Source organism: Chrysemys picta, chromosome 8 (assembly GCF_011386835.1).
Source record: "Chrysemys picta bellii isolate R12L10 chromosome 8, ASM1138683v2, whole genome shotgun sequence".
In the NCBI taxonomy this organism is placed as follows: Eukaryota; Metazoa; Chordata; order Testudines; family Emydidae; genus Chrysemys; species Chrysemys picta.
The window spans coordinates 57,945,668-57,968,474 of record NC_088798.1 but is presented as its reverse complement, the minus strand read 5'-3'; the positions used below and the strand labels follow the sequence as shown (position 1 = coordinate 57,968,474).

The 22,807-nt window shown below is 42.1% G+C and overlaps 1 protein-coding gene across 17 annotated transcripts in view; it reads left to right on the top strand.

Moving 5' to 3' along the window:
• The window catches only part of RALGPS2 (Ral GEF with PH domain and SH3 binding motif 2), a 286,135-nt gene that overhangs the window by 229,916 nt on the left and 33,412 nt on the right, over window positions 1–22,807 (top strand). For 7 of the 17 annotated variants that reach the window (XM_005304201.5, XM_065555671.1, XM_065555675.1 and 4 more), the window contains 3 exons: window positions 7,801–7,855; window positions 14,533–14,610; window positions 16,752–16,857. The exons of 2 other annotated variants lie outside the window; for them this stretch is intronic. In XM_005304201.5, coding sequence (XP_005304258.1) covers window positions 7,801–7,855; window positions 14,533–14,610; window positions 16,752–16,857 — 239 coding nt within the window. The remainder of the gene's footprint in view (window positions 1–7,800; window positions 7,856–14,532; window positions 14,611–16,751; window positions 16,858–22,807) is intronic. 8 more of the 17 variants (XM_065555672.1, XM_065555676.1, XM_065555677.1 and 5 more) reach the window with 2 other exon arrangements.

Below are 22,807 nucleotides of genomic sequence, written 5' to 3'. Positions count from 1 at the left end.
TTGGTTTCAAGGAAAGGCTAGTGCTTAGAAAAATGCATGGTACTGAATGCATGTGTACTGATCTGCGAACAAAACACCTTCTTAAAATATTGTCTATACAGATTACTCTTGGCATGTGTCTGACAGAGTCTTCAAGAAAGTTTTGGCCATTGGAATTGTGTGAATACTTCCTCATGGAGCTGTTTGTACTTGTGGTTATACAAGGAGTCACTGCCCCTCAGTTTTGTACAGCCACTGCAACATCTAATTGCTTACAAGTTTATTTTGAATACTAAGAAATTGATAACCTTTTATCTGATGCTGGAGCAATCCATGATAGTTGGATACCAGAGTTCACAAACTGATCTTGAGTCTAACTGAATAAGTTAGATGAAACATGACTTTCATATATGAACTATTTAGAGCTGGAATATCCTGTTTATATCAGCCAAAACTTCCCAGTGGTCTAGGCTAAGCAAAAAGTGCAGAGAAGATGCATTATAAAAAGCAACTCTAAAAACTCTTATGTCCTACGGAGTGGACACTGAAAAGCACCTCAGTATTCTATTGTAAGAAATTATAGGGCCAAATTCAGAAGTGTTGTGTAATGGGTGTAATTTATACATTGGTAAATTAGTATGAGACTAAAAGACTCTGTATTGATGTAACTTATATACTAAGGGGCCCAGAATCAAGTGTAAAATGCACAAATTTAGATTCCCATCAACGTTAGACTTGCCTCTGAATTAAAATCATGGAATTTTAAAACACTTTTTATATCTCCTACAATTGGGCCTGGAAAGACCTGTTTTAACCTGTAATTAAAAGTTCAGTTTAAATTATACAAAATACATGGCCACACCACCCCAAATAAAGAAATTGCAATGAAACATATCAAACAAAAGAGGAAAAGATGCAGAATAAAAGTTAGAAATACCCAAAAAAGGGAAGTTTGGTGGGGAAACAAAATAAGAAGAAGTAAGCTCACACTCCAATGTCCTTAGACAAATAAACTAAGCTAAGTAGACTTTTGTTTCCATTCACTAAGCAGCATAAATGTACAATGCTTAAAGACGAGCCTTAGGGAGCCGCAAGGAAATCTTTAGTAATATATTTTCTACCCCAGAGAGAGTCTTATTTTGTGAAGCCTTTTATTTCGTTGGGTTTTTTTTTAAGATTCCGCATGTTGTATATGTGACATTATAGCACTTTGCATCTTTAAAGCACTGAATTGTGTTCAATAGTAGGCAAAACAACATTTTAAAAAGCTTAAAAAGAAAATTGTTTTCCCACTGGAAACAAAAATAGTGAGAGTGAGAAAAGTGGATAACAGAGGATTGTCCAAACCCCTCTGGGAAAACATAGGATGTTTTTCCCCCCTCCCCTGTACACTCTTTTCCCTTTTCTTTTATTCTTTCCTCCCTCAAGAGCCCTATGTTTTGTGCCACCCATCCCTGCCAGCCCTGAAGGACTGCATGCAGTTCTTTGGAATCCTGTGGATTTTACATATTTTAATAAGATTTAAAGTCACCTCTATTGACTTATATTTTAAGTTCGGCTTGTTTCATATGTATTTAGATAAGTTGTTTCTATGTATTGTCTCTTTACACACTTTTGTAAACTAAAATGATGTAAACATGATGACAAAATGTAAACAGCCATTAGTATATTGCGTTGAAGCAGGCCACTGGCCTTATGAAATGCTCTGGCAGGCCGTAGTTTTGGCACCGCTGTCCTAAGGGGATTATTGAAGAATGATACAGTTTGCTCCCTCCACATATAGGCTGATTTTTTTTTTAATTCCAATTTTTATTATTAAAAATCCCCCTGAACCTTAAGGTAAGGAAATATTATTTATATGCCTATTCTATGACCCTTACTATCAAATATTTGACAATATTTATTATTACTTTGAGGTGGCTTCTGCATATTCCCACTTGTGATATCAAGGTTCTTGTGCCATGTGCTTCCAAAAAATTCTAGAGAGCAATGACTGTTGTGACCATTACTCCTCCCCTTTACTCCCTCTTTGCTTGTTCAGTATTCCAAGGGTATGAAAGGGAGAGTCCCTTTTGTCTGCTGAAGGTACACACAAGCTTGAATTCGCTCAGTGCCCTAAATACTTCCCTCATCATCATCACTTCTTGTTTTTCTGCATTTTGGGGATTATTTTTTTTGTGAGTAACTTAACTAGTCAGTTTAAAAAGAAAGCCAAGGGTGCTCAGACATCATGAGCATTGCCTGGGCTGTTGAAGAGTGGGAGAGCCCCCTGAAATCTTAATTGACAAGGGAAGTTCTTTAGGCCCAGTCAACTAAGGGCAGGTCTACTCTACTGCGTAAATCAATCTAACTTGTGTCACTCAGGAGTGTGAAAAAGAGACCCCCCTTAGCGATGCAAGTTACAGTGACCTAAACACTGTCCACACTGATGCTATGTCGGTGGGAGATGCTCCCTTGCAGACATAGCTTCCGCCTCTTGCGGAGTTGGAGTAATTATGCCAATGGGAGAGCACTCTCCCATCTGTAAAGAGCGTCTTCACCAGCTGCGCTACAGCAGCGCAGCTGCACCGATGTAACCCTTCCCGTGTAGATCTGCCCTAAGTCTAATACTGTGTTAGTTCAGCATTGACTCTCTGATGGTTAAAAAGGCATTCAGGTGCTCAGTCTACAGAGTTCCTTGAGCAAGTATAAATAATATTCAAAGGTGGTACTCTCAAAGAACTACAGTGAGTAACTTTTCTATCTCAAAGTCCATTTTACAGTAACAGTTTAATTGTGATGTACAAAATATATTTATGAATTCTTGGCATATATGTAATTAATCATATATTTTTATATTCCAAGATGTACATATCTTAGCGATGAATTTGTATGTTTGTCAGTGTCTTAAATTCATTAATACCTTACTTTTAAACAGTTTTTTGTATGAGAATTTCCTAGTTTTAAAATAAAGATTTTGAATCTAGTTCTGTTTTTACAAACAAACTAGCTTCTACTGTAGCCGTTTAAGCAGTTGAATACTTAAAATTTTCAACTCATAAAAGCATTAAGCTCACTGAAATGGCAATGCTAGAAATTAGCTTGCTAGTAGAAGTAGCAAATGTTTAGGAGCGCCACAGATTCAGTATTTACCCCTTGATCCTGATGTCCCCTTTTTGTGGACTTTTACATCTACCTAGTAGAGTTAAGAATTAATGACTTCATTAGATAGGCACCTTCTCATTCATTTCTCCTTTTTCCTGGCTGCTCTGTGCACTCTGTGGTCCAATCCACAGCTTCCTACTCATTTCCCATAGTGTTGGTTGTAAGCCAGGTCAAAGCTTCTTTTAGGGACAAATCAGGGTAGCTGAGACCAAACTGGCTGAAATCTGTTTGGTAGCAAATCTGGGGCTTGGAATTGTGGCTGTAGGATGGGACCCCTCAGCTTAGGGTTTGGATTGGCCAAGGAGGAGGGCTCTAGAGATAGGGAAGTAGAGATTGCTTTCTCTCAGACTTTATGTATCCAATGAAGAGAGCCTTCTCTAGTCAGGGCTTGAAGATTTTCATTGTCTCCAAGCCCTAATTGGTTCACATGAAATCCTTTGAAGTCAAGGGGAAAAAGCTGGACCTTCAGTTTAAAGCTATGTCTGCTGGGTGTGAAAAGTTTTTCAGAGTAACCCCATGCCCTGGTCCCAGCCCCATTCTGTAGTCTCATAGACTCATAGACTTTAAGGTCAGAAAGGACCATTATGATCATCTAGACTGACCTCCTGCACAACGCAGGCCACAGAATCTCACCCACCCACTCCTGTAACAAACCCCTAACCTATGTCTGAGTTATTGAAGTCCTCAAATCGTGGTTTAAAGACCTCAAGGTGCAGAGAATCCTCCAGCAAGTGACTCGTGCCCCACACTTTAGAGGAAGGCGAAAAACCTCCAGGGCCTCTGCCAATCTGCCCTGGAGGAAAATTCCTTCCCAACCCCAAATATGGCGATCAGTTAAACCCTGAGCATGTGAGCAAGACTCACCAGCCAGCACCCAGGAAAGAATTCTCTGTAGTGACTCAGATCTCACCCCATCTAACATCCCATCACAGACCATCGGGCATATTTACCTGCTAATAATCAAAGATCAATTAATTGCCAAAATTAGGCTATCCCATCATACCATCTCCTCTGTAAACTTATCAAGCTTAGTCTTGAAGCCAGATATGTCTTTTGCTCCCATTACTCCCGTTGGATGGCTGTTCCAGAACTTCACTCCTCTGATGGTTAGAAACCTTCATCTAATTTCAAGTCTAAACTTCCTAATGTCCAGTTTATATCCATTTGTTCTTGTGTCCACATGGGTACTAAGCTTAAATAATTCCTCTCCCTCCCTGATATTTATCCCTCTGATATATTTATAAAGAGCAATCATATCTCCCCTCAGCCTTCTTTTAGTTAGGCTAACCAAGCCAAGCTCTTTGAGTCTCCTTTCATAGGACAGGTTTTCCATTCCTCGGATCATCCTAGTAGCCCTTCTCTGTACCTGTTCCAGTTTGAATTCATCCTTCTTAAACATGGGAGACCAGAACGGCACACAATATTCCAGATGAGGTCTCACCAGTGCCTTGTATAACGGTACTAACACCTCCTTCTCTGTACTGGAAATACCTCGCCTGATGCATCCCAAGACCGCATTAGCTTTTTTAACGGCCATATCACATTGGTGGCTCATAGTCATCCTGTGATCAACCAATACGCCGAGGTCGTCATCCTCCTCTGTTACTTCTAACTGATGTGTTCCCAATTTATAACCAAAATTCTTATTAATCCCTAAATGCATGACTTTGCACTTTTCAGTATTAAATTTCATCCTATTACTATTACTCCAGTTTACAAGGTCATCCAGATCTTCCTGTATGATATCCCGGTCCTTCTCTGTATTAGCAATACCTCCCAGCTTTGTGTCATCCGCAAACTTTCTTAGCACATTCCCACTTTTTGTGCCAAGGTCAGTAATAAAAAGATTAAATAAGATTGGTCCCAAAACCGATCTCTGAGGAACTCCACTAGTAACCTCCTTCCAGCCTGACAGTTCACCTTTCAGTATGACCCGTTGTAGTTTCCCCTTTAACCAGTTCCTTATCCACCTTTCAATTTTCATATTGATCCCCATCTTTTCCAATTTAGCTAATAATTCCCCATGTGGAACCGTATCAGATGCCTTACTGAAATCGAGGTAAATTAGATCCACTGCATTTCCTTTGTCTAAAAAATCTGTTACCTTCTCAAAGAAGGAGATCAGGTTGGTTTGGCATGATCTACCTTTTGTGAAACCATGTTGTATTTTGTCCCAATTACCATTGACCTCAATGTCCTTAACTACTTTCTCCTTCAAAATTTTTTCCAAGACCTTGCATACTACAGATGTAACCTTGCAGGTCTCCAGTTCTGCATCCACACAGCCATGCTGTATTCACAAAGGCATCCCTGCTCCTCACTGATTTTTCCAGCCTTGAGTCCGCAGACAACCTTGCTCTCCAGTTCAGCTCTAAGCTGCCCTTCACCCTGGCTCCTTCCATGACCCTCAAGGCCAATGCTACCTCCCTACTAAGATTTTTAAAAACTTACCCCAAAATCATTCTCAGAGCTGGGACTCCCCTGCTGTTATAGTATATAGCAAGTCAACAGTAGGCAGAGGAGGGAAGTTGTGGATTTGGATAGCATTAAGGAAGTCAGTGTGATGGACTGGCTAGAGGCTATTGTAGAATGGGGATGGAGCTAAGGAGCAGGGATTTTTTGGAGGCTAGAGCTAGTCAACCTGTGGAACTCTTTGCCAGAGGATGTTGTGAAGACCAGGACTATAACGGGGTTCAAAAAAGAACTAGATAAATTCATGGAGGATAGGTCCATCAATGGCTATTAGCCAGGATGGGTAGGTCTGGTGTCCCTAGCTTCTGTTTGCCAGAAGCTGGGAATGAGCGACAGGGAATGGATCACTTGATGATCACCTGTTCATTCCCTCTGTGGCACCTGGCATTGGCCACTGTAGAAAGAAGGATACTGGGCTAGATGGACCTTTGGTCTGACCCAGTAAGGTCATTCTTATTGATTGGGCGATAGCTGGAGGAATGGACCAAGTCTGGTAGCTGGAGCCAGGAAGCAGGGCTCATCTGAAGGTTAAAGAGCAAGAAAGAGAGTCCAGCAGGGAAGAGGGGCCTTATATTGCAGACAGTGAAGCAACTGAAGTTTGAATTTACAATTTTAAATGCTTCAATTCTTAAATGCTGTGCTGTAGCCAGTAGAGAGGAAGGATGATCTAGTGGTTAGGGCAGTGGCCTAGGACTATGGAGAGCTGGGTTCAAATCCTTTATTGTTATCTCTGTGCCTTAGTTCCCCATCTGTAAAATGGAGACAGTAGCGCTTGCCCTACCTCAGAGGGTGTTCTGAGGATAAATATATGGAAGATTGTGTGACACTCAGATACTATGGTAATGGGAGCCATTATAAGTACCAGAGAGAGATTAATGACAAGAGGGTATCTCTTGATGTAAATAGAAGCAGTTATAAGTAATGTAAATAACTTTATTTTTATTTTTTAAACTTCCTTTTATACTGAATTTTTTGTACATATACTTAGTTTCAGCTGTTAAGGCCAAGGAATTTGTAAGTTCGAGAGATCTGAGAAAAAAATTGAGTAGGTGCACATTTCAAAAGGAGGTCATTTGAAATTACTTCAGATTCCAGAAGTGATAACCAGAAAATTAACCATAGGAGAAACTGGCATAAGTTTTCTGATCATATATCTAATTTTCAGACCTGACTACGGGATTTAGTCACCATTGTAACTGCAGATCTCAGTACTATGGAGCTGCCAACAACACCTCCATATGTTCACATTTATATATTAGTCTATACAGAATCTGTCATCTCCATCCCATATGTTCTGTGGAGCAAAACAGATGCACTAATAGTCTGACCATACACTTCACTTTCCTGAAACAATTATTTTTTAAACAATTAAACCTAATTGTTTGCCTAAATCTAGGTATACTTAATCCTACCTGAGCATGGGGGTAGGGGATAAACTAGATGATCTCTTCAGGTCCCTTCCAGCCCTATATTTCTATGATTTTAATAAGCATATCAGTTAAATCATTGCTGGTGCTAGCCCATTGGGGGCCTTATGCAGAAATATTTCCCCCTGATCACACAGAACACATACTAATTAATATGGAGCCCCCTTAAGCTACTTGTGGCCCTATGCAATTGCTTAGTCTGCTTATGCCTAGTGCCGGGTCTGGGTTAAATTCAGTTAACTTAAAAAAGTTAATTAAGGGTTTCTGAATCAGCATTGGCTTTTAAGATATTGGAGACTCTCAGTGAAGTTAGTCTGGAGCTAGTGGATTAAGTTCCAGTCTACTCCTGTATGTGTTTGTAACGAAGCTGCATCTGTTCAGCATGACAGTGAATTATCACGTTTTGTGTTGTGATGGCACCTAAAGAAGCAGGTCATTTTAAATGCTCATCGGGTTGGGCATGAAATTAAACAGATGAAAATTTGGGATTGTTGCATTAATTTTGAGAACACTTCTCCCCTTTAGCCTTTGGATATTGCAGATACATAGAATCAGTCTCCTACCAAATCCATATCTCCTACATTTTTTATCTATAACTCTTAAGTCATTCCTAAAGTGAGCACCTTCTATGTAGTGTTTGTTATAGATTTATTTCTGCCTAATCGCTCTCATAGAAATTCTAAGGAAAAAATGTCACAATTGGAACAATTAGACTACAGGTGGTACAAACTGAGGAATAAAATAGTTGGTTTCAAAGTATTATGCCTTCTGGTTTTAGGTAGCAGTGATGGTTCAGAACTTAGTGAAGAGACTTCATGGCCAGCATTTGAAAGGTAAGAAAAACTGCTACATCTAAACCTATATCTCCAACTCCATTCAGACCTCACTAGTTTAAACCTATCACTCAACTCCTTGCAAATGAAGTGTAATGTTAGTGGTGTGCAGAACTCAATTATGTAATAAACTGGGTAACAGCCATTGCTTCTAGACTACAGTGTATCCTTTGGTTCTTGTCAAGCCATTTAGGGGGCAGCACCTTCTGGTTATTAGCTAACAGAGAGCTTTGTCACTTTACTGGCTTATTGCTCAACTTTGTCTCCTGAATTAACTGGACCACCACCAAACCCCTGACAGATTTCCTTTTCATGAATACCGGCATCTCCTGTTCAATATCCTCAACATCATGTGCCTCTCCTGTTTCAACATGTTCACTAGCCCTCAGACCTCCTCTCTGTATCTCTTGTATTCCTGGCTCCCTGCATTCCCACCAAAATCCTGCTGTTCTGGCTCCTCCTTCCTCTGCTGCCTGCTCTCTCCTATTCCCCCCTCCATCCTGATTACTCCTCCGTCTGCAACTCGGGGAAATCCTGAAGCAACCCAGCTATCACTACCTATCCTATGTAATGTAGACTTTTATATCATGCTCATTACCATAGTATATAACACTATCCAGGTGTCATTGACCACTGTAATTCAACCCCCCAAGTATTCAAGAGTGAGATGAGGTGTTAAATAATTACAGTTGAAAATAGTAAAAATTGGAAACCTAATGTTTTCCTGCAAGCTATTAAGTTGAGCCCACTACCTATTCACCAAACAGTCTGCTGGGTAACATGGATTATAATTCTCTCTCTCATATTCAGGGAACCCATCAATCTGGAAACTGACTGGGGTAACCATGCCCACCTCTATGCATGGAGACATGGATAGACATTTTGGCCTAAGGACTTTGTTTATAGCCAGGAACTGTGTCCCTTCCCAGTATTCTGCCTTTGTCTTGTAGAAGCAGTTCAGATTGTATAAATTCCTTATGGAGAGAGATTTAAGTTGTGCTTTGTACCAAAGGTGAACTCTTCAATACCATCTCTTCCTATAAAATCTGTTATTTCCATGGAAGGAGCCCCTAAGCATCCAGTGGATGAGAGGCTAGAACAGTCTCTTCAGAGAAGCAGACTACTCCTTGGCTACCCTGCATGCAGCTATAGCATACAGCATCATTTAGAGATTCCCTGAAGTGCTCAAGTCATCTATATTGATATTTAAACAGAACAAAGTCAGAAAGAAGAGGATCTGGAACTTGCATATAACCCATTCCTATACATGATGCAGCTTGTGAGATCACAAAGTTTTCTTTCTGCTCTTCCTACTTTGCTCCACTCTTGCCAGGAAGAGTAAGGTCCTGAGCTGTGGGTATCATATTGAGTGTCCATTTGATTCAAGTTCCCTTTGATGGACAAAAATTATATGGGGAAGCCTTAGATACAGTGGTGAAAGAAGCCATGGATCTGAGTAAGCTTCCTCTGGCCCAAGGAAGACACATATTTCTTCCTCAAGGGCAAAAAACTTAAAGATTCTAGCAAAACATCAGAACTAATCCTTTCTTGTCTCCAAAGGAAAAGAGTACTTCTCATGGCCCTTATCTCAAGAATCCAGAAAAAAGCAGGTTATCTCCAGTCCCTCTCCCAATAAATAATGAGAATTGGATGGATCAGACTCTCCCCCCAATTGGGGGCAAGTTGAAAAGTTTGCTGCAGGTTTGGGCTGGAACTATCCAGGACAAATGGGTTTGTGCCTGAGCATCATGGCTACCGCATAGAATTTTTCATCCTGCATTCATCACCAAATTCCACATCCTTTTGACACTTCCCTCTGTCCTGACCAAAGAGCAAGCTTTTTTGGACCCTATTTGATGTAACCTCTTTTTGAGGACATTTTCTCTTGTCCGATCCCAGGAAAGGGGCTTAGATTCTTCATGGACACAGGGAACATGTATGAGACCTTCATAGGTATGGCTTATGTCTTTCAATCACTGAGATGGCAGAGCAAAGCTAGAAACTTGATGGGGGATGCTTTGACTGAAATGCCTAAAATTAAAGGTCACTGTGGTGCCTGCCTGAACAGTTGGTAAGTTGTACAGTAGAGTTCCATTCTTGTTATGGGAAAAAAGGTCCCTTTGTGAATAAAGGAGAAGCATCAATTAGTTGGAATTGCTAGCCAGTAGCAAAACCATGACTCACCAAATGCCCTTCATGACTGCCACCTCCATCCTGGTTCAGAGCCAGGGAGAGGGAACTGAAAGTCAGTGCCCTTCAGTTTATCTTCCAGAGTGAGGGGAGTCAGCAGATCAATGTATTTGCTCCAAGCAACAAGAAATTGTACTTTTTCTATCTGAGGGAGTGGGAGAGCAGGATATGGAAGATAAATTGTTCTAATTCAAGTGGACATACCATTTTATGTGCACCCATTCTTTTTCCTTTCCTGGCTTAGGTAACCAGAAAATTCAAAAGGGATGGGGCCTGAGTCCTCTTCCTTGTTTGCTTATCAAATGCTTTTTCTCCTGAAAAATGCCCTCTGTGGAGGTTACCTATTTCCAGAGACTTGGTAATGCAATGATTAATATGTTTTCAAGGCTCAGAAGTTTAAACTGACAGTCTGGAACTTAATAGTAAGCTTTAAAAACTTGGGATCTGGATCAGCTAGTCAAGATCCTCTTGTGGTCCAGAAAAGATCTGCTGTGTTTTAAAAGGTGTGTATGTTGAACACGGTCTCACTTCAGAATCAATGTCAGTCAAAACCTTAGCTACTTACTTGGTAGAGTCACTAAAACTAGCCTAAGGGTGTTAGATGCCTAATTTCCTTAGGCACTTTTGGAACTTTGTTGGTATCTTACTTGTAACTGCAGTAAGAGCCCTCCACTTATCTATGAGGAAAAGTTAGTTTTTACCCTCCTATCCCTTGATTCACTAAATTACTCCTGGGGGAATTCTATGCCACTGCACATACACAGAATTTGTCCCCTTCAGATTTCTTTGCTTCCTACAGAAAAATGACTTTCTGACAGGGAAGCAAAAGGAAGACGAGAGCGGTCATGCAACCCTCCAGCAGTATGACCCTCCGGCGGGGGCGGGACTGGGGAAGACCTGGCTAGTGGCTCCTAACTGCTCCAGGCTCAGTTGCTAGTCCCAGCTGGGCTGTGAAGGATGGGACTTCCTTTTCCCCTGCACGGCATCTGGGGCTGGGTCAGATCCACCCCCTGATTTCTCCCTCAGCTACAGGAAACTCTGCAAACTCCCTCCCCCTGTTTCGTGCACCCATCACTCCTCAGCTGCAGGGGCAAGGTTCCCTGTACAGGGAGCTTCTCCCACATCTGCCCAACTCCCAGGCATCCAGACCCTCCCTCATACTCAGAGACTCTCATCAAGTCTCACCCCTCTGCACTCAGAACACCCCCCTCAATGAGCCCCACTCCCCCTACACCTGGACCACCCCAACGAGCCACCTGCACCCGGATCTCCACCCCACCAAGCCCCAACCATCTGCAGCTGGATCCCCACACCACTGAGCCCCACTCTCTCAGCATCCGCCCCCCCCAACCCTCCCCACATCCAGCCCTCCCTGCTGAGCTCTATCCCCACCACACTCAGACAAACCCCCCCCCTCTTCCCTCCCCCCGACTGAGTCCCAACCACTTTCACCTGGACTCCCCTGCAGACTCGCATTACCATTGCACCCAGAACCCCCCAACAATCCCCTGTGCGTCCGGATCCTCTGCTGAGCTGCCTGCACACAGATTGCCCCACACCTGTCCCCCCAAACTAAGCCCTTCCACACTTAGATCCTGCCTTGCTGAGCCTGCCTGCCCACACCTGGTGTACCTGGCACGGAGGGTCAGGGCCCTGGGGTGTTTCTGGGGCAGGCCCGGACCTTGCACTGTGTCATGATTGAGTGCAGCCTCACCGCTGAGTCCATGTCTGGAGGAATGGGGGGGCTGGACAGTGATCTCCCACCTCTGTGCAGCCAGTGTCCTGTGCTCCCCAGTGCCATGCTGGAGCCTCCACATTTATTTGACAAATAAAATTTGCAGAATTTTAAAATATTGTGTGCAGAATTTTTATTTTTGGTGCAGAATTTTTAATTTTTTGGCACAGAATGCCCTCAGGAGTAACTAAAACATGATCAGAATTACATCTTTCAATTAAAGCTCCTGCCGCCAGCTGGGAGCTCAACTTAGTACAGGGACAATTGATGTCCTTTGACCTTTGAACTAATGGCTATGGCTTTGTTGTCGTTTCTTGTCAGTTGTCATTACTTCTTCAAGGAGGGCCAGTGAATTCAGTGCCTTGGCATTAATAACTTTTTTTGTTTATTTTGTTTATCTTGATTTTTACTCAAGGTTGTTTTTCCTTACCATTTAAATTGGTATATTTCACTCCCTTTATTTCCCCCAATACTTCCCATCCTAATGAAATAAAGTGGCATTGTCTGGATGTCTGCCAAGATATTATTCTACTCAGGCAGAGCAAGATCAAAAGCCACAATCTTTCAATAAGTCTAAGCGGGACTTGTAAAATTGTATAGATGAGCAGATGAAACTCCTCTATTTAGTTTGAACTAGTTCTATAAAATCTCTATTTCATGGATAGAGGGAAATACAGCTTCTTATGGGAAACACTGCAAAATGACAACCTGGCATCTTTTCACTCATTTATAAAACACGGTTGAATGTGTTCTTCATCTTCAGCTGCTCGCTTTGGTTGTAGTATCTTGCAGATTGCCATCCTCGCTTGATCTCTGACTTTCTCTCCCTCCCTCTTCTGAGTTCCTGACTGCTTTCTAATTCCTAATATTCCATTTCCAGACTGATGGATTACTTGTGTATGAAAATAAGATAATTTTGTCCTTACCTACAATTTGTTGTTTTATGGCAGGGAATTGATCAGTCTGGATTTTATCTCCCTCATAGTGATAGCTATATTTAGGTTGCCTAAGGCTTTCCATTATAAAAAATTCTTGTGATTTTATTTATTTATTTATTTATTTATTTTGAGAAGCTCTAACACTCCTCTTTTTGAAGCAGGCTTTTGAAGCTCATCAGGGAGAAAGCCTTCAGGCTAGAGAAGTGCCTTTTCTTTGTCGCTTGAAATTCTGTTCAGTTTTGGCTAAGATATAAACCAGATCTAATCACCATGTCTTCTCAATCATACTGTCAGCAAAATTTTGTCAGTGTGTTCCCTCCTGGGTGGTTGTACCCCAGCATGTAGATAGACCAATGGTCTGTCATCTCAAGTGCTGGTGGGCATAATTACCAAATATAGTTTTTATCCAGATTGAGCGATTCCTTGTTATGCAAAGACAAATTTAAAGATTAGAACAAAGTTTATATCCATCATTTACATGAAAGATGGATGCAAGTCATAAATCTCTCATCTATATATGTTGTTGATGCAACAGTTGTATTTAATTTTTAAAAATTGTAAGCATAAAATTTTAGCTGTCTAAATCATTAGGGTTTTTTAGAAATTTAAAAAAAAATCTGACCTTATCAAATTTTGCAAATTCAAAGATACCTAGGTTGCTGAAGGGCAGAGATTAATTATTTAGAACACAGTTTCCTTGGGAGGGAGAATAGGGTGGAAATGCATATTTATAGTACATCTATGGTGAGGTTTCTTATTACAGCATATGAAATTATTTGAGTTGATAAGGGAGTGTAAACTTTATATTTTGTTTAACCTTTTTGATATTACTGTGTTTTCTTCAGTACTGCTATTAATTAATCAACATATCATCATTGACTTCAGTGGCGCTACATCAATTTACACTAGCTATGGATCTGACCCTATATAACCAGCTTTGAATCAGGCACAGAATAATATTCAAAAGATAAGTTTAGAAAATAAGTGCTGGAATTGGGTAGCAGTACTGAAAACAGCAGTAGTGAAGGGCTCAAAAATTTAAAACTTCCTATGTTACGTTTATACTCCCTTTAAACTGAATCATTGAGATATTACAGGTTTGCTGTCTCTTAGAGCTTAAATAATTTGCATTTGACCTTGGAACCATAATATATTAAGCCACAAATATCATTCACTAACAATATTTTGCTTTGTTGACTTTTCCCAGCCAATAAAGGTGTATCCAAGTGAAATATCTGGTTTTTTTTAATGTATAGCATTTTAAATAGATATTGTCTCATAGCAGAGTGTATGTGATTTTCTTTGTAAGTTGACTTCAGTAGTTGATTTGGAAATGGTGCCAATACTGAGGATTGAGTTAAGAAGTCTTTGTATTCCTCTAACTACTGTTGCTTGTGTGCCTATTTCTAAGTTTAGGGGCCTTATTGCCCTTTGCTTCTTGTCACAGAGTCTGTAGCAGTATCTATAGTCAGCATTAAAGGCAGCAGTTTGCAACCTAGTTCCTTATAGTATTTTCATTTTTATTTTGTGAGTTAAAAGAAGCTTTTCTGTTCTCAAAACCCATTAATTGAGATGACAATAAAAATACCCCAGTGTTATGAGCACTGACATCAAGAACATCTGTTCAAATAAGAAATGTAGATTTTGAAATCTACAACTGCATGTTTTTTTCTAATGAAATCATCCACTACTGCTTATTGTAGGAGTGGTAGTTATGTGGCACAAGAGACTTTATTACACTGTTCTAGCAAATTATGCTGCTTTTATGGATAAAAGTATATGTAATATATACAATTTATAATGGAATCCAACAGGAACAGATTATACCATTCTCTCGGTCCGGTGACAAGAGTGGCACGAAATGGCTATCGAGGCCACATGAAGGCCAGCAGGTACAATAATCCCCTGCATCCAGGGGTCACAGATTTTTCCTCTGGTGTTGGTGGCTGGCTTGATAATTAAGTGGGTGTTTTCTGACATTTCTGATCTTTCTAACTTTCAAGGCAAAATTACAGTAGTGACTTATCCTTAAAATAGAAATTTTCTCTTCTGTGATTTGATCTATTTCATCATACAGGCTTTGGCTCATTCTGTTCTGCCTATCCAGTTTCTAAATATTGTATCTCTACATCAAGACTTAAAGATGCTTTACTATAGGTAGCTTTTTAACAGTGTAACACTATGTGGTGGTGGTAGAAACCATGTTGGCAACAAAGCATACTACTTGTGCTTGAGACTGTGTCCAAGGTGTTTTCTTTGTTAATAATTCTTCCTTGAACTTGCCTTTAAAAAATGACTGACTTGGTTAAATTGCAAATCATGAATTAAAATTGGCCCTCTGTGTGGCCAGACTCATTCTAAATAGCACTGTATATAAAACTGCATGCTCACTCAGCTTTTCATTCTGTCTAAAATTAAATTACAACTGTCTGCAGCAGTGTGGTATTGGAGTTGTAAAAGAGAAGGGAATAACTCTTATGTACTAATGAGTAGCAAGCGTTGCGTGTAATTGAGTTAAATTCATATTCATATCCGTGTCTGAATTTGTCAGTATATCACTGTCAATTAGTAGGTGTAGTGAAAATGTTTGCCAGATTTCTGAGATATTTTGCATATGCATAACTGTTGTGATGGGTTAATGGATTAATTCTGGTTTACTTCAACAGACATGTCAGAAGTCTGTAGTTTCTCAGCATATTTCTAGAGAGCTGATAAATACACCAATTTAATTATGTAAATTGGTTGATACAAACTGAAATTATCCCTGTTGTGAAAATAAGAATCTTTCCTGTTTTAAAGTAATTTGTAAGCCAGTCAGTTGCTCACTTTTAATAAAGTTTAGTTTCCTTTTCACCATACCAGGCATCTGTTTTTGGCATATTCTTTTTGGGCACCATTTAGATTGATAGGGAATTAATAGCACACTAACTGCATTATAACACACACAATTTACTGCTGTGGGCCAGGTTTTCTGCTCTCTATTATTGATGTCCTTTACTGCTCTCAAATATCTTATAATTATTGTGCATGTTTTGTTGAGCTTTTGCTGTGGATTTTTTATTTTATTTTTTGTAATTTCACTGACTCAAATGATTCTAATAAAAAATCCAGTTTTTCCCACTAGGACTTAGGAAAAGATTCTAATAAAATACTGCAACAATGATACAACATTACTTGTTCAGGGAGTAATGACAAATCTATAATTTACCAATTAGAATTAGTTATAGTTGAAATATAACTGTATCCTAAGCTTTGGGAAGTGCATTTTAAAATCATGAACCACCTTCTGGCCTCATAAATTTATTCCTCTGCAGCATGACGACAGGTCACTTGCAAGTTTCAACTAGAGTAAATGGTGGATTCTCTGTAACTTGAAGTCTTTAAATCATGATTTAAGAACTTAATTAACTCAGCTAGAGCTTAGAGGTCTATTACAGGAGTGGGTGGGTGAGGTTCTGTGGCCTGCAGTGTGCGGGAGTCAGACTAGATGATCATGATGGTCCCTTCTGACTGTAAAATCTGAGTCACAGGTTATGTCTACACTACCCCTTATGTCACTCAGGGGTGTGAATAAGCCCCCCCCCACCCTCCTCAGTGACATAAATTACACTGAGCTTGGAGCTGGTGTGGACAGCACTATGTCGGCAGGAGAGTTTCTCCCATCAATATAGCTACCGCCCTCATTAGGGGATTAATTAAGTTGATGGGAGAATGCTGTTCTGTCAGCTTAGAGTGGCTACACTAGAGCTTACAGTGGCGCAGCTGTACTGATGTAGCTGTGCCATTATAAGCTCTCTAATGTAGCCATAGCCTGAGTAATCATTTACTTTTGCTTGTGACTGTAAATTCCTCAAGAGCAATCCCTCATAGCCACCAAAGTCTTTTTCCATGATGAAGTCTAATAAATAAAATGTCAGCATTTCTAAATTAAAGTACAGATGTTTACATTATGTTTGGGTAATGATTGGAGTACTGCTTTGGGTAAAGGATATTTATATATTTTTCATACTATTTTCTCACATGCTTCTTGTAGTTCTGCAGAATCTGAAGATTTGGCTGTTCATTTGTATCCAGGAGCAGTTACTATTCAAGGTGTTCTCAGGAGGAAGACTTTATTGAAGGAAGGCAAAAAGCCTACCGTAAGACTTCAAATATATGCTAAACCATTTTTCCTCTTTCTCTATTTTAAAATATCTTTAAAACAGAACAAAGCTACTTGGTTAAAATCTGGAAGCCTTTGCTCACTTTTTACTCAGTCCTTACTGAAACAGAACTCTTGCTAAAATCAGTAGGAATTATGATCAAGTAGGAACTGACTAAAAAGTGAGTAAAGACTTCAGTATTTGGTACCTTTGGTACCTTATATATTTGCCACTTACAAAGGCTCCTGCTCCTAGATTTGATTTTTTTGGAATTCATGTGATTTGTCTAAATCAAGGAATTACTGTTATGGAAGTTGATCTTCTTTGTTCCTTCAAAAGTATTCCATTAATCCTAAATTGTTAACGTTTTTGCACTTGCATAAATGGTATAACTTATAAATACATTTAACTTACCATAATATAACTTACTATCTATCCATATCCACTGCTAAAAGAAAAAAAATCAATATACCTTTAGAGGGCAAGAGCCTGGCAACTATTGATATTAAATAGAAATATTGTTAAAATATTAGTGTTGATATGTCTATATCGGGGGTAGCTGTGTTAGTCTGTATCTACAAGAACAACAAGGAGTCTGGTGGCACCTTAAAGACTAACAGATTTATTTGGGCATAAGCTTCCGTGGGTAAAAACCTCACTTCTTCAGATGCATAGAGTGAAAGTTACAGATGTTACATGTGCCGGGGATCCCCTGGCTGCATAAGCGGCAGCGGCGCGGGGCAGGAGACCCCCGGTGGTTCAGGCAGCAGCGGCTGGGGCACGTGGCGGGGCTCCCCAGGCCGCACAGGGAGCGGCACCCGGGGCGCGGGGCAGGAATCCCCCGGCGGCCCGGGCAGCGGTGGCTGGAGCACACCGCGGGGCCCTCCGGGCCGCCCAGGTGGCGGCAGCCGGGGCGCGGGGCAGGAGTCCCCCAGCGGCCCCAGTACCAGCGGCCGGGGCGCGCTGCGGGGCTCCCTGGGCTGCTCGGGCAGCAGCAGCCGGGAAGCGGGGCAGGAGTCCCCCGGTGGCATGGGCAGTGGCTGGGGGAAGGGGGGGCATTCCCCCGGCAGCATGGGTGGTGGGGAAGCTGCGGGGGAGACCCCTGAAGGGGGTAGGTGCTGGGGCTCAGTGGGGAAGTTACCTGGCGCCAGGAGCTGCAACTGGGCAGCGGGGCTCTTCTCCGGCAGCTGAGACACGTGGAGACGGACTCCTGGTGGTGGCAGCAGCTGGGCGGCACTGGATCTCTCCAGCAGCAAGGGCGTGGGGAGGCAGTCTCTCAGCGGCTGCGTCTGCGACTCTTCCTGTGGCAGGAGCAAGGTGGAGCAGGCTCCCAGTAGCTGCGACTGCTGGACATAGGGGAGAGGTTTCTCCAGAGGCAGGAGCCCGGCGGAGCAGATTCCCGGTGGCTGCAGCTGCTGGTGGTCAACTGGAAGTTCTTCCGGCGGCTGGAGCATGGCGGGGCAACCCCCCGGCGGCTGGAGAGCGGGGTGTACGTTCCTCCTCTTGGTGATGTCCCTGCAGGCTGGTCTCAGAATGTGGGAGCTGCTTGCGGTAGCATCTCCGGGGGGGGGGGGGATCCTTTTTGTTCTTGTTCTGCTCTCTGGATTTGCTGGTTGGCCGTGACCCTGAGACCCCAAGGGCAGCGGCCGGGAGCCTGTGCGGAGCAACGACCGGGAAGCTGTGAAGGGCAGTAGGTCGTGTTGGGGCAGCCATCAGTATCTTGGGCTGCGTTTTAGGGGCAGCAGGATACATCTTAGTGCACCATTAGCTCTTTTAGCGTAGTAATTATATTATATCAGTGTAGCAGCTTATCAGTTTAATCATTTTTATTGATAAGAACATTTTTATTGATAATGCCTGCATGTGTAACTTTCACTCTATGCGTCTGAAGAAGTGAGGTTTTTACCCACGAAAGCTTATGCCCAAATAAATCTGTTAGTCTTTAAGGTGCCACCAGACTCCTTGTTGATATGAATTCTCGTGTCTATAGACATATTTACAGCCTGTACAGTTTTATTGCCTCTTCCTTGCATACACAGTCTATAACTTCATACATTGTTGAGACACCTCTACAATTCCTGAGTTAAATAAAACTGGATATATTAAGGAGGAAATGGCATCCTTCTTTGAACTTCTTTGCTTTAAACTATAATGGTAACACACCGTTAATGATATTTATGTGTGTAATAATTATATTTATAACTGCCAGACACCCCCAAGCCAAAGCACTTGGAATGCTGCATGATAAGATACAATACAGGGAACCCATGCTTCAGTTGAATCCATGTGGATGGACCCTTGTGTCTGTGCCATTGATTCAACTGCCAGCCTGTGCAGATACAATTGCAAGATCTATGACCTTAATTTTTCTTGATTTAGCAAATAAGTATTTCTCCAGAAGTAACGTATCTATCAGATTATTGTAGATTTACACCACAAAATTCCTTGGATTTTATTTACATTTTTAGACCTACATATTTTTCTCCCTAATCCAAGTAGGTTTTTCAAACTTCGTCTCCCAAAAAATGTTCTGTTGCTGGAAGGTGTCTTTATATTTCCTTTTAGTAACTAGAATGTCAGTTTTGCGGCCATTCGTATCCAACTGGAGTATGGAAGTGCTAACCATTTGTTTCCCTTTCCCTCCCTAATTGTTGAACTGATCCGAAGAGTGAACAGACTAAGCAACCTGGAGTACAAAATGTCATTATTCCCACTCATTTATTGCTAGATCTTTGATGATGTAAATTGGCATAGTTCCATTGACTGAGGGAGCTATCCCAATGTATACCAGCTGAGAATCTATCCCTTATAGATTATTTCTGTATTTTGACATATTTGACATATTTTGTCTATAAATGTGATTCTTGGATATCACAAGCACAAATATCATATCTATTTCTATACTTCTCATTTATTTGCAAGCCCAGTCTATCGTAAATGTCCTTGTTCTAATATATTAATTTATGCATGTGTTCAACTAATTAAAAGTATTGCAAATGATATTGTAATGTAAATACTTTAACTTTATTTGCTCTGAGTTTATTCATTTTATATATTAAAAATACCAAAATGTCCTTGTTTGCTAAATCTATTGATATTAACGAGTGTGTGCAGAGCATCATAATGAGTCTTTTAAAACTGCTGGGATTTGTCAACAAATAAGTGTATTCTGCTTAAATATTTCATATATTACAATATTTTGGTATATAGTAAATTTAGAGAAATAAGATAATTGACCATTTAAAAAAAGACTCATTATGCATTAATTATTGAAATATAGTATGAATGTATGCAAATTAAAGAGTAAATGCTTGCAGCACTTTTTTTTAATCATCTTGATGTATAGTTCCACAAGAAGAAAAAAAGCATCTCTGTCCTTTAATAATTAGACGTTTATGATGCCTGGCATCAAGGTGTTATAATGCTGATATCATACAGTAAATAACATTGCTTTTTGTTAATATTGCTTCTATCAGCAGCTGGTCTGGAAAAATTTTATTTAAACATGGTAATTTCAACTGACAATTTGCTGACAAAGAGCAGCACATCAAAAATAATCAGTGTAGCTTTCTATAAGCCATCACAAATGCCTATTATTGTAACTCAGTTGGCTTGCTGTCTGTGGTTAGAAGCAATGTTATAGTTCCCACTACACTAGTTGATAGAGATGGTCACATTGTGATAGACTTTGAATCCATTGAGAGGAAGACAATTATACCACTATATAAGCATCACCTGATTAATGGTGACTTTGGAACAGAAAGCATGTTCTTCTTCGAGTGCTTGCTCATGTCAGTTCCATTCTAGGTGTGTGCGCACGCCCACGTGCACAGTTGGAGATTTTTGCCTTAGCGATATCTATAGGGTCATCTGTGGAGTGCCACACTCGTGTCGGTATACAAGGCATCGCCAGCCCTATGCCCTCTCAGTTGCTTCTTACCGCCTGTGATGGTTGGTCAGTGCAACTTTTTCTCCTTGCCTAGCAAGTTGGTTAGCGGTTCTCCCCTTCCTTCAAACTTTTAGTGTCTTATAAATAGTTTGTTTACAGTAGTTAGTTAATAAGTAGTAGTAAAGTAGTGTAGTTAGTAAGTTAGAGTCCCGGTGGGGACTTTGCCTCAGGCGGGGTATGCCCCAGTTTCCTGGTTTTAAGCCCTGTTCTGCCTGTACAGGCCTATGCCTGTTAGTGACTCCCACATCAGCTGCTTAAAGTGCGTGGGGGAATCACATGCGAAGGACAAGTGTCGCATCTGTAAGAACTTTCGTCCGAGAACACAAAAGGAGCACGACATCCGTTTGAGGGCCCTCCTCGTGGAGGCTGCTCTCCATCCGGCATTGGAGCCCTCCCAGCTGGACTCTACTCCTAGCACTTCGGCCTTGTGCGTAGTGCACCCCCAACACTGGGAAATAAAGGCCAATGGGTAAAGGATCCAGTTTGGGCTGCCCACCCACCCTGGAGCTACATGGGTGTGCCTCCCTGATCAGACCTCTACCCCTCGTTCCCCCCCCTCCTCTCCAAGGGATCCACCACCGACTCTCAAGAGTGGTAGGGGACCCTGACTCTTGGCAAGGCTGTTGTCTTCCCAGGCCCTACCAGAGTCCAGAGAGCAAAGGACTCTTCCAGTGCCACTGGCACTGCGCACAATGCTGGACCCAGCAAAGGCTCCCTATGAGGGCAAGCCAGCCGTAAACCGCCCACCCACACACCCCATAGGGCAAGCGAACACCCCGGTTCCCGAAGCTGAGGCAGCACTCTCAGTCTCCACAGTCCAGGTTGTCGGTTAGATGTCCTAGGTTGCTGGCACCGCACTTGTGGTCTCCGCCTACTTGACACGGATCGTCCAGAGGGAGATGCTGGTCATAGTATGGCCAGCACTGGTTGTCCTCCCGCCAGTAGTCTCCACGGCATAGATCCCCATCACCTAGACCACAGGAATGATCTCCGATGCGGTACCAGTCTCCTCGCTCCCGGCACCAATCTGCCTACTCAAGGCACCGTTCACCTACGGTGATGGTTAGCCGTCAAACTCAGGCGTTGACAGCCCCACCATGGTCACTGAAGGGAGTTGAGCCCCGCGCCGAGGGAGCACCAGCACGAGTGGGCACCTGAGGCTGTGTCAACCTCCGCGATGCCTTCCTGGCAGCAGGACCAGTGGCTGGCACAGTGGCCCTACTGGAATGCATGGGGTATGCTGGTTATGCCAATGCCCTTTTCACACCACTCATCGGTTCCCACTTTGGAAAAGCAACTGGTGGCACCGGGCTCAGTGCGTGAAGCAGAATTGGATGCCGGGGGGAGGAGTAAATGCCCACTCCTAAAATCCCTTCCCCCATGGGGGATGATGTCCTACACCCTCCCCGTCTCCAGATGAGGGTGTTGCGAGGCTCTCTCCTGCCAGCCCACTGGACAATTTTAAGGCGCCACCAGGCCCTGCTTCGAAGGATGGCTGTGAACTCGGGCCTGGAGGTGGAGGAGATGGTGGAGCATTTGGACACCTTGTTTACTATGCTCTTGGCATCAACCCCCTGACATGTCGCGCTACCAGTGTACGATGGGGTCTTAAAAATAACTAAAGCCCTCTGGCAAATCCCGTTTTCCATCCTGCCCACTTCCAAGAGAGCTGAAAAGAAGTATTTCATCCCACCTAAAGTGTTCGAATACCTGTATACCCACCCACCTTTGGGGTCACTGATTGGCTCTGTGGCCAACGAGAAAGACAGACGGGCAAACCAGTTCTACTCCCAAAAATAAAGAAGCCAAGAGGCTGGAACTTTTTGAAAGAGAAATTTATTCAATGGCCAGCCGTCAGTTCAAGGTAGTAAACCACCAGGTTCTTTTGGGGAGATATAACTTAAACTTTTGGGAGTCCCTCCATAAATTCGAGGATTCCCTGCCCCGGGACTTGGCCCAAGCATTAAGGGCCCTAATTGAGGCAGTGTAACAGGGCGA